Source organism: Manis javanica, chromosome 8, assembly GCF_040802235.1.
Source record: "Manis javanica isolate MJ-LG chromosome 8, MJ_LKY, whole genome shotgun sequence".
Classification (NCBI taxonomy): Eukaryota; Metazoa; Chordata; class Mammalia; order Pholidota; family Manidae; genus Manis; species Manis javanica.
Genome location: NC_133163.1, coordinates 93,243,818 through 93,257,404, shown reverse-complemented (window position 1 = coordinate 93,257,404; position 13,587 = coordinate 93,243,818). Strand labels below are relative to the sequence as shown.

Here is a 13,587-nt window from a genome sequence, read left to right as displayed (position 1 = left end):
ACTGGATTAAAACATATGAACCTTATAGAGAATAAAAAGGCAAGCCACAGACTGGGTGAAAGTCTTTGCAAAACATGTATCTGATAAGGGACTGGTATCCAAAATATACAAAGAACTCTTCAAACTCAACAATAAGAAAATGAACAACTCAATGAAAAAATGGGCAAAAGGTCTGAAACAGATACTTAACCAAGAAGATACACAAATGACCAATAAGCACATGAAAAGATACTCAACATCACGTCATTAGAGAATTGCAAATTAAAATAATGAGGAGATGTCACTACACACCTATTAGAATGTCCAATCCAAAACACTGGCACCACCAATTGCTAGAGAGGATGTGGAGCAACAGGAACTCTTACTCAGTGTTGGGCACACAGAAGGGTACAGCCACTTTGGAAGACAATTCTGCAGTTACGTACAGAAATAAACATACTGTAACCACATCATCCAGTGATCATGCTCCTTAGTGTTTACCTAAATGAACTGAAAACTTAAGTTCACAAAAAACTGCACCAGAATGTTTATAAAAGCTTTATTCATAGTTGCTAAAACTTGTAAGCAACCAGGTTATCTAACAATAGGTGAATGAATAAACCAACTTTGGTACACCAATAAAATGAAATATTACTCAGGGATAAAAATAAATGAGCTACCAAGCTACAAAAAGAAACCTTTAGTGAGACCTTGACTGCATATTGCAAAGTGAAAGAAGGCTTTGTGAAAAGACTACATACTGTATGATTCCAGCTATATGATATTCTGGAAAAGGCAGCACTATAGAGACAGTAAAAAGATGAGAGGTTGACAGGAGCTGGGAGGTGGGTGAGGGAAGGGAGATAGAGGGATAAATAGAGCATGGGGGATTTTTAGGGCAGTAAAACTATTCTTTATGATACTAAAGTGGTGAATACATGTCGTTATACATTTGTTAAAACGTAAAACATGTGCAACATATGAAGAGAACCCTAATATAAATATGGACTTTAGTTAATAATAATGTATCAACATTGACTCCTCAATTCTGACAAATGTACTAATCTAATGCAAGATGTTAATAATAGGGGAAACTATGGTTGAAGGAAGAAGAGGTATATGGGAACTTAATTTTTTATGCTCAGTTTTTCTTTAAATCTAAAACTTTTCTAAAAAAATAGTCTATGAATTTTTAAAACTAGACTTTTGAAGGTTCATAGCATATTTTGCCAAATTGTTTTAGGAAAGAATTTTATCAAATGTACTACAAGCAGCACTGTAGAAATCTGCAGAAACTTTTTTTAAATCTATTTTTTAACTGAATTATAGTTGATATACAATATTATATTGGTTTCAAGTATTCAACATAGTGATTTGACAGTTACCTATATTATTAATGCTCCCCCCAACTAGTGTATTTTCTGTCTGTCAACATAGAAAGATATTACAGTATTATTGACTATGTTCTCTATGTTGTACTTTCATCCCTGTGACTAATTTATATTGTGACTCAGATTTTGTCCCTCTTTATCCCCTTCACCTGTACAGAAACTTTTAAACTAAAACCTTTCAACTGAACTGACTTATAAAAAAAATTCCCATCACTGTTGAAATGTTTTCTTTTCGAAAAATTAATTAATTAGTTAATTAATTAATTTTGTTGTCATTAATCTACAATTACATGAAGAATATTATGTTTACTAGGGTCCCCCCTTCACCAAATCCCCCCCCACAAACCCCATTACAGTACTGTCCATGAGCATAGTAAGATGCTGTAGAATCACTACTTGTCTTCTCTGTGTTGCACAGCCCTCCCCATGCCCCCCCCACATTATACATGCTAATCGTAATGTCTCGTTTCTTTTTCCACACCCTTATCCCTCCCTTCTCTCCCTTTCTCCCCAGTCCCTTTCCCTTTGATAACTTAGTCCATTCTTAGGTTCTATGATTCTGCTGCATTGTTCCTTCAGTCTTTCTTTGTTCCTATAGTCTTTGGGTTTGAGGTGAGTCTCTTGTAAGCAGCATAGAGATGGGTCTTGCTTTTTTATCCATTCTATTATTCTGTGTCTTTTGATTGGTGTATTCAGTCCATTTACATTTAGGGTGATTACTGAAAGATATGTACTTATTGCCATTGCAGGCTTTAGATTCGTGGTTGCCAAAGGTTCAAGGTTAGCTTCTTTAGTATCTTACTGTGTAACTTAACTCACTTATTGAACTATTTTAAACACTGTCTGGTCATTCTTTATTTTTCTCCCTTCTTATTCCTCCTCCTCCATTCTTTATGTGTTGGTTGTTTTAGTCTGTGCTCTTTTGTGCTTCCTTTAACTGCTTTTGTGGGTAGTTGATTTTATTTTTTGCCATTAGTTAGTATTTGGTTGATCTGCTTTCTTTGCTGTGATTTTATTTTTCTGGTGACATCTATTTAGTCTTAGAAGTGCTCCCATCTAGAGCAGTCCCTCTAAAATACCCTGTAGAGGTGGTTTGTGGGAGGCAAATTCCCTCAACTTTTGCTTGTCTGGGAATTGTTTAATCCTTCCTTCATATTTAAATGATAATCGTGCTGGATACAGTATTCTTGGTTCCAGGCCCTTCTCTTTCATTGCATTAAATATATCATGCCATTCTCTTCTGGCCTGTAAGGTTTCTGTTGAGAAGTCTGATGATAGCCTGATGGGTTTTCCTTTGTAGGTGATATTTTTCTTCTCTTTAGCTGCCTTTAAAACTCTGTCCTTGTCCTTGATGTTTGCCATTTTAATTATTATGTGTCTTGGTGTTGTCCTCCTTGGGTCCTTTCTGTTGGGAGTTCTGTATACTTCCATGGTCTGATCGATTATTTCCTCCCCCAGTTTGGGGAAGTTTTCAGCAATTATTTCTTCAAATACTCTTTCTATTCCTTTTTCTCTCTCTTCTTGTTCTGGTACCCCTATAATACAGATATTGTTCCATTTGGATTGGTCACACAGTTCTCTTAATATTGTTTCATTCCTGGAGTTCCTTTTATCTCTCTCTGTGTCAGCTTCTATGCGTTCCTGTTCTCTGGTTTCTATTCCATCAATGGCCTCTTGCATCTTATCCATTCTGTTTATAAATCCTTCCAGAGATTGTTTCATTTCTGTAATCTCCCTCCAGACATCTGTAATCTCCCTCCCGACTTCATCCCTTAGCTCTTGCATTTTTCTCTGCAGCTCCATCAGCGTGGTTATGAGCTTTATTTTTAATTCTTTTTCAGGAAGACTGATTAGGTCTCTGACAGTCCTTCTCAGGGTTTGCCTCTGTGATCTTGGTCTGTATCAATTTCTTCTGCCTTTTCATGGTGATAGATATATTTGTGGGGAACTGGCACGTGTGTTGGGTAAGAGAAAGTCCCTTCTTGCCAGTTTATGGCCTTCCTCTCGTAGGAGAACAGCGGCCTCTAGCTGCTTGTGCTGGGCAGCTGCGTGCAGATGGGACCTCTGATCTTGCCCGCCTCTATGGAGTTTATTTAGCTCTGCAGTTGCAGTGGGCGTGGCCTGCCTCAGGCTGCTGCTCCAATATGGTGGAGCTGTGTCAGATGGGGAACAGGTGGGAGGCTGTTCATCGTGGTGAGGGGCCTCCCAGCTGCGCTGTGGGGGTTCGGGGGCTCAGAGTTCCCCAGCATGCGCTGCTGCCAGGCTAAGTGTCCCAGGGTGCTTCCGTCCAGCTGTGGGGTCCCTGCCCCTTTAAGACTTTCAAAAAGCACTTGTTTTTCTTTGTCCCGGGTGCGCCAGTTGTGGGGACCCATTCACAGGTCTTACTGTCCTGTTTCCATAGTTTCCAGCACCCCCACGTATGCACTGTGTGTCTGCACTCTGGTGCGGATGGCTAGGGCTGGGTGTTTAGCAGTCCTGAGCTCCCACTCCCTCCCCGCTCTGACTCCTCTCCTCTCGCCCAGAGCTGGGGTGTGGGGCGCTCGGGTCCTGCCGGGCCATGGCTTGTATCTTACCCGCTTCGCGAGGTGCTGGGTTCTCGTGGGTGTGGATGTAGTCCGGCTGTTGTCCTGTGTCTTCTGGTCTCTCTTTTAGGGAGAGTTGTATTTGTTGTATTTTCGAAAATATATGTGGTTTTGGGAAGAGATTTCCGCTGCTCTACTCATGCCACCATCTTGGTTCTCTCTGAAATGTGTTTTCTTGATGGTTCTTACTGTTGTTTCTCTTTGCTTATTTTGGATGAATATGAAATACCATTGCATTGCTGTTTAACTTTGCCATCTTCATGGATATTAGAAACAAGATCTTTGGCTGTTAATTTTGCTCTCATCCTTGTTGTCAGGACCAAGGTCTTTGCTTTGATGAGTAGACTAAATTCTAAGAAGCCAAAATCAGAATAATAGAACTTTGACCAAGTAGAACCAAAAAAGTGGCTGTGTTCCCAGGTCGTCTTGTATCTTGAAAGCTGATACCAAAAACCAAGGCCGATTATAACCTTGGTACTCTTGTTGAAGACATTCAACAGTCAATTAGAATAAATCTAGGAAAGAAAAAAAAGCCCATGAACAATCTTCTTTTTCTCTGTCCCTTTCCTATGTATGTGTCTGTTTTCATTTACCAAGTTGCAATTTATGTGTCCTTCATCCTCATCTGAATATAAGCTCTCCAGGACAAGGCCCTGTATATGTATTTTATACCTTCTATGTCTCTCACAGTACTTGAGACATAGAGGCTTTCAATAAACATTTATTGAAATAAAGTGTTAGGATCAAAAGGACTGTCATAGGCCAAGCTGATATATGAGATTTAATTATAAAAATAAATCTCAGGGTCTACTTTAACATCAGCGTGTTGTAATCCTACATGATGAGAATATATATATTGTCTTTGAAACACAACAGCATTAAAAAATATTTACCTAGGCAATACAATAAAACTTACCTTTTAAAAAATTCAAATAATACAGAAGAATGTAAGTATAAATTACAGTTGCCTTTCTGCCCCATTGTATTTTCTTTGTTAAACTGAACACAATTTAATATACATCCTTACAGATCTGTATTTATGTATAGCTGACCCTTGAACAATGCCAACCCCCTCTTCATTTGAAAATCCATGTATAACTTTTGACTCCCCAAAGACTTAACTACTAATAGTCTACTGTTGACCAGAAGTCGTACAATAACATAAGCAGTTACTTAACATATATTTTGTATATTATATATATTACAATAAAGTAAGCTAGAGAAAAGAAAATGCTTTTTTCAAACTGTCACAAAAATAAAAAATGTTTTCCAGTATCCTTCTTGAAAAAAATCTGCATATAAGTGGACCTGTGCAGTTCAAACCCATGTTTCTCAAGGGTCAATTGTATTTACACAATACACACACATACATATATTTATATGTTTAGGAGGGGTGTGTGTGTGTTTATGTAAATAGGATCCTGCTATATATTCTGTTTTGCAACTTGTTTTTAACTTAACAGTATATCATGGGGATAATTCCATGTTGATCTGTATAATAACACTCCTGCCTTATTTAATTGCTACATTTATTCCTTTGTGGGAATATGTCCTCATATATTTAACCATCCCCTCTTTCTAGATAATTGTTTCCTGTTTTTCACTGATGAACAAATATTGGAATTTAGACATACATCTTTCTTCCAATATAGACCAGTATATATATTCAAGAATACCTGAGATTAGATTTTTAGAGGTAGATTTTCTGGATTGAAGGGTATGTACATTTAAAATTTTTTATAATTTTTTGCCGACTGTTTTTCTTGAATGGCTATGTCAACTTACATTCCCATTAAAAGGATAAGAGAATGTTCTTTCTCCACACCTGTCTCCAAATTTTATTTAGTCAGTGTTTTTATTTTTTACCAATTTCTTAGTCAAATAAATCTCAAATTAATGAAATAATCTCAATTTAATTTGCATTTCTATTATTCCTAGTATTTATATACTTTCATATTTTAATTGCATGTTTAATTTATTCTGTATATTGCCTGGTTCTATTCTTTACTCACTTTTCAGGTTTGTTTTTGTTTTTTTTTTTTGCTGCTGTGTCATATACTTTAAAAATATTTTCTCTTGTATGCTTGTCTTTTTAAACTTTTTATTTTTAAGTCAGACTTATTGAGATGTAATTTATATACAATAAAATCTACCTTTTTAAGTGTATGGTTTCTTGAGTTTTCAAAAACATAGACAGTTCAGTAAACCCCTAACATAATCAAGATATAAAACATTTGCATCATCCCCCAGAAGTTCACTTTGCAGTCTGTCCTTCCTTTTGCCCACTTTCCCCCAGCTCCTGACAGTCACTGATCTGTTTTGTGCCCCACCCCCTGCCAGTTGTTTTGCCTTTTCAGAATGTCATATAAATGAAACCATATAGTAATGTAGTGTTCCCTGTCTCCCTTTTTTCACTTAGCATAATGCCTTTGAGATCCTCTCATGTATCAGCAGTTTGTTCCTTTTTATTGCTGCATATGGAATTGTATGAATGAGCCATAATTTATTACCTGTTTATCAACTGATGAACAGTTGGGTTCTTTCCAGCTTTTAAATAAGCTGCTGTAAACATCCAAGTACAAGTTTTTGTATGGGTATATGTTTTCATTTCTCTTGGGTAACCTAAGAGTGGGATTTCTGAATCAAAAATGTGTGTTTAACTTTATAAAATCTGTTTTTGCCTTTTAACTTAATTTTTACTATCACTTGTTTTACTGACATTTTAAATGTGTATGTTGCTAAATTTACCAGATTTTTTTTTTAAGTTCTTCTGGTTTTTGTGCCTTGTTTCCATGGCATTCCCTATTCAAATATTATGCTTTTACTTTTCTTTTGATACAGCTCTATTTTTAGTAATTATGGACTAGTTCTGCATTCTTCAGTATACTGTATATATGAAGAAGTAAAAATTGATTTTGTATGTTCTAAGTTCTTTTGATACTTCTGTTGTAGTGGTTATCTCTGTATTAGTAATTTTTATAGTGCCCTTAGTTGCTTTTTACCCTCTTATTAACATTTTATTATCTGGTGTGTCAGTTTTAATGTTTTTTTACTCCCTCCTATTTCATATGATATAATGATCTTAGTTTCTCCTCTTGCCGTTTTTCAGTGGTAATCTTTCTGATTGTGAGATCATGTAATGTTTGCATTAGAACTGTCCATGTCTTCACCATTGATTTGTTCTCTACATTAGAAACATAAAACCAAATTATATTTATACTCTACAATTAAATACATAAAATGTTCACCATGTGTCCTTTTTTCTGAAGTTTCCCCATTCATCTCTGTCAGATGGAGCTCATCCCTAAGGGTTGGTAAACTACGGTTTGTCGATTGTATCTAGTTCAGTGTCTGTTTTAGTTTTGCCTGCAAGCTAAGCATGATTTTTATAGTTTTAGGTAATTAGGAAAAAGTAAATAAAAATATTTCATGATACATGAAAATTACATGTAATTAGAATTTCAATGTAATTAAAGTTTTGTTGGAACATAGCCATACTCATTAGTTTATTTATTTTCTATGGCTGTTACTGTACTACCAGTAGTATAATTGAGCGATCCAGCAGAGATTGTATGACCTGCAAACTCTGAAATATTTACTGTCTGTTGTTTTATACAGAAAATTTGCTGATCTCTGCTCAAGTAGATTTGTCAGGTAGGGTGCATATATACAGTGTTCTCTTAAGTTCTGACATGTTCACAATTGTACTTTTATAGCTTACTTGGAGATAAAATCCTTGTCTTGCATTTTCTTTCCTTGAAAATGAAAGTTGTCTTGTTTTATGTATTGTTATTGAGAAGTTTGATGCCAGTTTAACTCTCTTGCCATATGTTATTTCATCTTTTTACCCGAAGGCCTCTGACTTTTACTTTTAAAGTCTAATAGTTTTAGTAGGATATATTTCATAGTTGATCTCATACTGGGTAAGTTTCTTCTCAGTTACTCATGGTCCCTTCAGTGTGTAGATTCAGGTCTTTTATTTCCAGGAAATTTTCTTAGATTACAGTTTTAAATATTAACTCTGTTCCACTGTTTGGATTTTCTTCCTTGCTGATCCCAGTTACACTTTTTTTGCCCTGATATTCCTGCCTTCTATTTCAGCCTTTTTTTCTCTGACACTGTATCACATTTTCATTCTTTTGATTGTTTTCCTGCTTTGTTTCAATGCTGTGTATTAGCTTTTCATTTGAGTCCATTACCTTGGACACGTTGTAATTTAGAATTCATTTCTGATATGATTTTTCTATTTTTTTTCTAAGTTATTATCTCAATTTATTTATTCCTTTTTTTTTTTCCCTCTTCTATTCTTAATTTATTTCTGGCTAAAGATGTCCTAACCTGATTAGGGATTTTCATATCCCCAGATGCTTGTTTGAGGCCATGTAATTCAGTTTGGAGTATTATGTTATACAGTTCTCTTCAGCTTTGGGGTTGGTTTTGGCTCTTATTTAAATTACTGCCTTTTCTTTTTTAATAGTTTTTTTGTGGATATGGTCTACTTTTTCTGTTCTTTTTCATTTCATGGACAGGGTTCAGTTCTGCCCTCTTCTATGTAATTTCTTCTATAGATGTAATATTGGTGGTAGTGGTGAGATGAAGGGAGAGTTTGACACATAGTGTTTCTCTCATTTTTGTAGGATCCTTAATTTCCCCTTCTTTCTTTCTTTACTTCCACATCTTTAAGGGCTTACCACTATTTTTCTTTTCTTAATGTATTTTATTTTCCTTCAAAAGCAGTGCTTCTCTGAGGTTGCCACTTTTGATCTCTTCCTTTCTGAACCACCAAGTCCCAACCTGTGTTCAATGTTTGTCCCTAAGCACTGGGCTTTCTCTTTTTTTTGGTGTGATTTTTGTCTGTGCTTCATCTATGTGCTCTGTATCCCTCTGCTGTGTCTTTCATGGAGTCTCTTGAGGTCCCCTCTCTTCTTTTCTGCATCCACAGGCTTGAAATGATAGGCAGTAGGAACTCTGATGGAACAAGTTGTTTGAAGGTCATGGTATTTATTTTTTGTCTTCTAGAAATGCTGCAAACATGGGTCATGTGTGGTTTTATTTCTCTGCTTGTTCATTGTATGTTTTGGAGGGGGGAGTTTTGGGGAAGATTCAGAAATAGACCATTGTTATCACTGTCTGTCTGGATTAGTATATTAAAAATTTTTTTTTGCAGGAACCCTCAAAGGAAAAATTTATAAATACTTTTAGTTGCTGTGGGACATCATATAGATGAAAATACTCTATATATTTTTTAGTACTATATAAGTATCATTTTAATGATTTTTTAAAGTCTGTTTAATCAGAAAATTTCGTGACTCAAGTATTCTTGGTGGGTGTTGTAAAGATTTTTGGCACACCTCATAATCTGTTCTCCATTTAGTACAAAATTTTAAAAACTGTTACTTAAAAATTAGAGTATGTTTTTAAAATTTACCAATTTTGAAGGTCTGCTTTTATTGTGATTAAGTATCCAGAATTTTTTTTATTGTTGTTAATGATTAGAATGGTTTTTTACATGTCCAAGTTCTATTATATTAAAGGCAGTTAAGGTTGAAGTATTGGGGAGCATTTATTGTTTGTGTCATCCTTATTATGTCTCCTTGCTTTTTAATGTTTTGAAATCAAGACAAACTCATTTTTCATTTATCAGATGCATACTTCTACTGGAGGAGGATTTTGTGACTGTGGAGACATAGAGGCGTGGAAAACTGGCCCTTTTTGTGTAAGTCATGAACCTGGAAGAGTAGGTACTACAAAAGAGGTAAGAATATATATATATTTTTTTTTAATTGCTATTTTAAGTTTGATGGAATTAGGTAGAAATAAAAGTGTATATGGGTTAAACTGAACTCCATTGAGAATCCTGATTTGTATGTTATAATATTTAAATGTAAGAAATTTTATTTCACTCTAGACTAACTAAGGATTTGGTAATTATATCCTCTATTTCTCTAAAGGAATGAATTCACAATGAAAAAATAAATACAATACTTCTTGTTAAGCAGTCACTTTGATAAGTAAGAGTAAACAATATTTAAACCTATAAAAGCAAATGGAAGTAATTATTAATAGGAGAATGTAATGTATTCAAAAACAGAAGAATTGATAAATAAATTCAATAATTGCTTTTCTTAAAGGAAAAAGTCACTAAATTATTTAATCTAATAAAGAAAAAAAAGTGAGCAAGTCCAGATATAGACAGTTAAAAAGGAGATGGGGAAATAACCATAGAACCAATACAGAAGGAATTAAAAGGATTATGAGAGGCTCTTTATATAACTCTGTGCAAATGCATTTGAAAATGGATTATTTTATCAAACAGTATAAAGTGCCATCATTTATTCAAAAACAGAGGAAACTTCAACAGTCAATAACCATTGAAAAAATTCAGAAAATTTTCATAAGAAAGTACTTCCTAAAAAATACCATGCTCAAATAGTTTCACAGAGAAATCCTTTTCAAAACTGCTAGGAATAAATAGTTTCGTAGTACTCTAAATTTAAACTATTCCAGATAACCCTATAGTAGTGAACACCCCGAGAGCCCAGATTTTCATGTCTTAAGTACCATTCTCCACTAAAAGATATCAGCTTGTTGTAATATTGATTTCAGATCTGAGTCAGGAAACAGGTAAACTTGTGAGGGTGGGTTTGTGTCAAAAGAACCTAGGACCCAGCTTGAAAGAGCTCTCATTGACTAAGTTGGATATTTGGAGCATCAAAAAGTTAAAAAAAATAAACCCACTATAATTGATTGAATCATACTGAATTTATAAAAATCCTAGTTCCTAATGAAATTTATATAAGAACTTAAAAACTATCTCTATGGCAGTGGTTATCATATCAATTCCTTACTGTAAAAATTGGTAATTAAAGGGAATAAACTAAGCATTTATTCTGCTTTTTTAACAGAAATTATGATTTATGGTAAATAAATATTTCTAGTTCATGAGGTAAAGCTCTTTCTAGATGAGTGCTAGTTAACAGAGCAGGGATAAAAGAATTATAAAAGTCAACATTACGTAAGCCATGAGGAAATATTTTAGACAAGAATTGTTAATGAATGCTAAAACCATTATGACTTAAGTTGAGGAACAACATTCACATATTTCTAAATTGTCATCTCATAGGTTACTTGATAGTCATAAAGGAAAAAATGAAATTTCACAATGGAGGTATCATACTCTCATCACATAAAACCAATCACCAATATTAGCATCATTACTAATAGTGAGGTATTGTTGCATAATAAGCCACCTTATATGATGTACATAGTTTAACATCTGAAAATCACTTAATGTAGTACACCATATGAATAGAATAAAAAACAAAAACTACATGGTCATTGCAATAGATGCAGCAAAAGCATTTGACCAAATCCAACACACTTCTATAATAAAAAGACATAACAAACTAAAAATAGAAATAAATGTTCTCAACTTACAGAGGGCATCTATGAAAACTCACAGCTATTTTATTGTATATTTTCCCCCTGAGATCAGAAACCTGACAAAGATTCTGCTCTTGTCACATCTTTTCAGTATTTGTACTGGAGGTTCTAGCTGGGGCATTTAGGTGAGAAAAAGAAAGAAAAGGCATCCAGATTGAAAAGGAAGATATAAAACTAGTTCTGTTTGCAAATGACATGATTTTGTATGTAGAAAATCCAAAGGAATAAAAAAAAATTATTGGAACTAATAAACAAGTTCAGCAAGATTGCAGGATATGAGATAATTTTACAAAAAGTATTTGTATTTCTGTACATTAGTGAACAACCCAAAAATGAAATTAAGAAAAAAAGTTCATTTACTATAGTATCAAAGAAAATAAAATATTTAGGAATAAATTTAAGAAAAATGCAAAATTTATGTTCTGAATACTATAAAACACTGTTGAAAGAAACTAGAGATCTAAATGTATGGAAAAACATCCCTTGTTTCTGGCTCAGAAGACTTGTTGATATGGCAGCCCATTGTGTGTTTTTTCCCTGTACCATCAAGCAATTAACTCAGTTCTCTGCTGACACTGACCAGATGCCCCACAAATTTAACTCAGTTCTGACAATGTCTATCTGGAGATAGCAATGGATTCTTCCTTCAGTTTAGGGGCTCAGTCGCACAGGACTGCCCCCTGTGCAGATACCAGTTAGAAGTGCAGGTTATTATCTTTGCTTCTGACTAACTGGCTATAAATCAGAGGTTTTCTTGATTCCCTCCCCAGGTTCAATTAATTTGCTAGAGCAGCTCTTAGAACCCAGGGAACCAGTTTACTTACTAGATTACCAATTTATTATAAAAGCATATAACTCATTAACAGCCAGGTGGAAGAGATACATAGGGCAGGGTATGTGGGAAGTGGCTATGGAGCTTTCATGCTGTCTGAGTGCACAACTCTCCTCAAATCTCCATGTGTTCAACAACCAGAAAGCTCCCTGAGCTCCATCCTTCTGGGTATTTATGGAGTCTCATTACTTAGGCATGATTGATTACATCATTGGCCATTGGCAGTTGATTCAACCTATAGCACCTCTCCCCTCCCCAGAAGTCAGAGCAGGGTGGGACTCAAAGTTCCAACCATATAATCACTTGGTTGGTTCCCCTGGCAACCAGTCTTCATCCTTAAGTGCTTTACAACTGTCACCTCATTAACATTACAAAAGATACTTTTCTCTCCCTTCTCTCTTTGGAAATTCCAAAGGTTTTAGGAGCTCTGTGTCAGAAACAGGGATGAAGACCAAATATGTTTATTATTACAAACCACAGTATCACAGGCTGTCTTGCCAATGGGTTTCAGCCCTGGGCAAGTTTGCCATGGATTCAATGTGACCAGAGAAATTGACAGCAAAACATTCTTTGGAGTGAAAGGATTTATTACCCGGCTTGTTCTCCCCGTAGTAGGTCACTAGCATCTCTGCCTCTGCCCAGAGCACTAGGCTGAGCTCTCTATATAGCGCAATAATAGCTTATTGCCTAAAAGTATGGAAGCAGTAGCCTAGCAACAGGCCAGTTACCTCATCAGGTGGTTTAAGTTCAGTGAGGATCCTGGCCATAGGAGCCCCAATTTCGCCACTCTCCACCCCTCCAGGATTCTCACAATCTATACGCTTTCAATCTTCCGCAGTGGTCCCTTTGCGAGAAAGCTGCAGCACTGTCACCAGGTTCCACAATAGCAACAGAGGATAACAACAACTTAGAGATAATAAAAATTAAGATACAGCCAGAGTTTGATACAGGTAACAAAAATTATAATAATCCTCAAGCCAGAGGAGGTTCCTAATAACAAAAATTACAATAATCCTTAAGCTAGAGGAAGTTCCCAATCCACAAAGACTTTAGGGGTGATAAGACACATGTTTTAATGCCACCAACATAGGCAAATCTTGTCCATCAGGTAGGATGCATGCAAGAGAGTGGTCCTATGAAGGACTGTAGCAGGAAGGGGGTGGTCCCATCCAGGTCTAGTGTATGATACTTTTACTCCTTTCTCCATGGGGGTTACTCAAGGGTCTATATATAGTGCCACTGGAGGTGCATGCACTGGCCATAATGATAAAACAAAACTCTGTGGTAAGATGCTCCTACCTTCTGGCCATTCAGGATATACTACTGTGACCTTTGGCAGCCACTCTGCTGTTATTCCAGG

At 35.5% G+C, this 13,587-nt stretch overlaps 1 protein-coding gene across 1 annotated transcript in view; it reads left to right on the top strand.

Annotated features, from left to right (window-relative positions):
* Nucleotides 1-13,587, top strand: part of UBR1 (ubiquitin protein ligase E3 component n-recognin 1) — a 204,117-nt gene that overhangs the window by 41,453 nt on the left and 149,077 nt on the right. Inside the window, exon 4 of the mRNA XM_037018909.2 lies at nt 9,597-9,707. Coding sequence (XP_036874804.2) covers nt 9,597-9,707 — 111 coding nt within the window. The remainder of the gene's footprint in view (nt 1-9,596; nt 9,708-13,587) is intronic.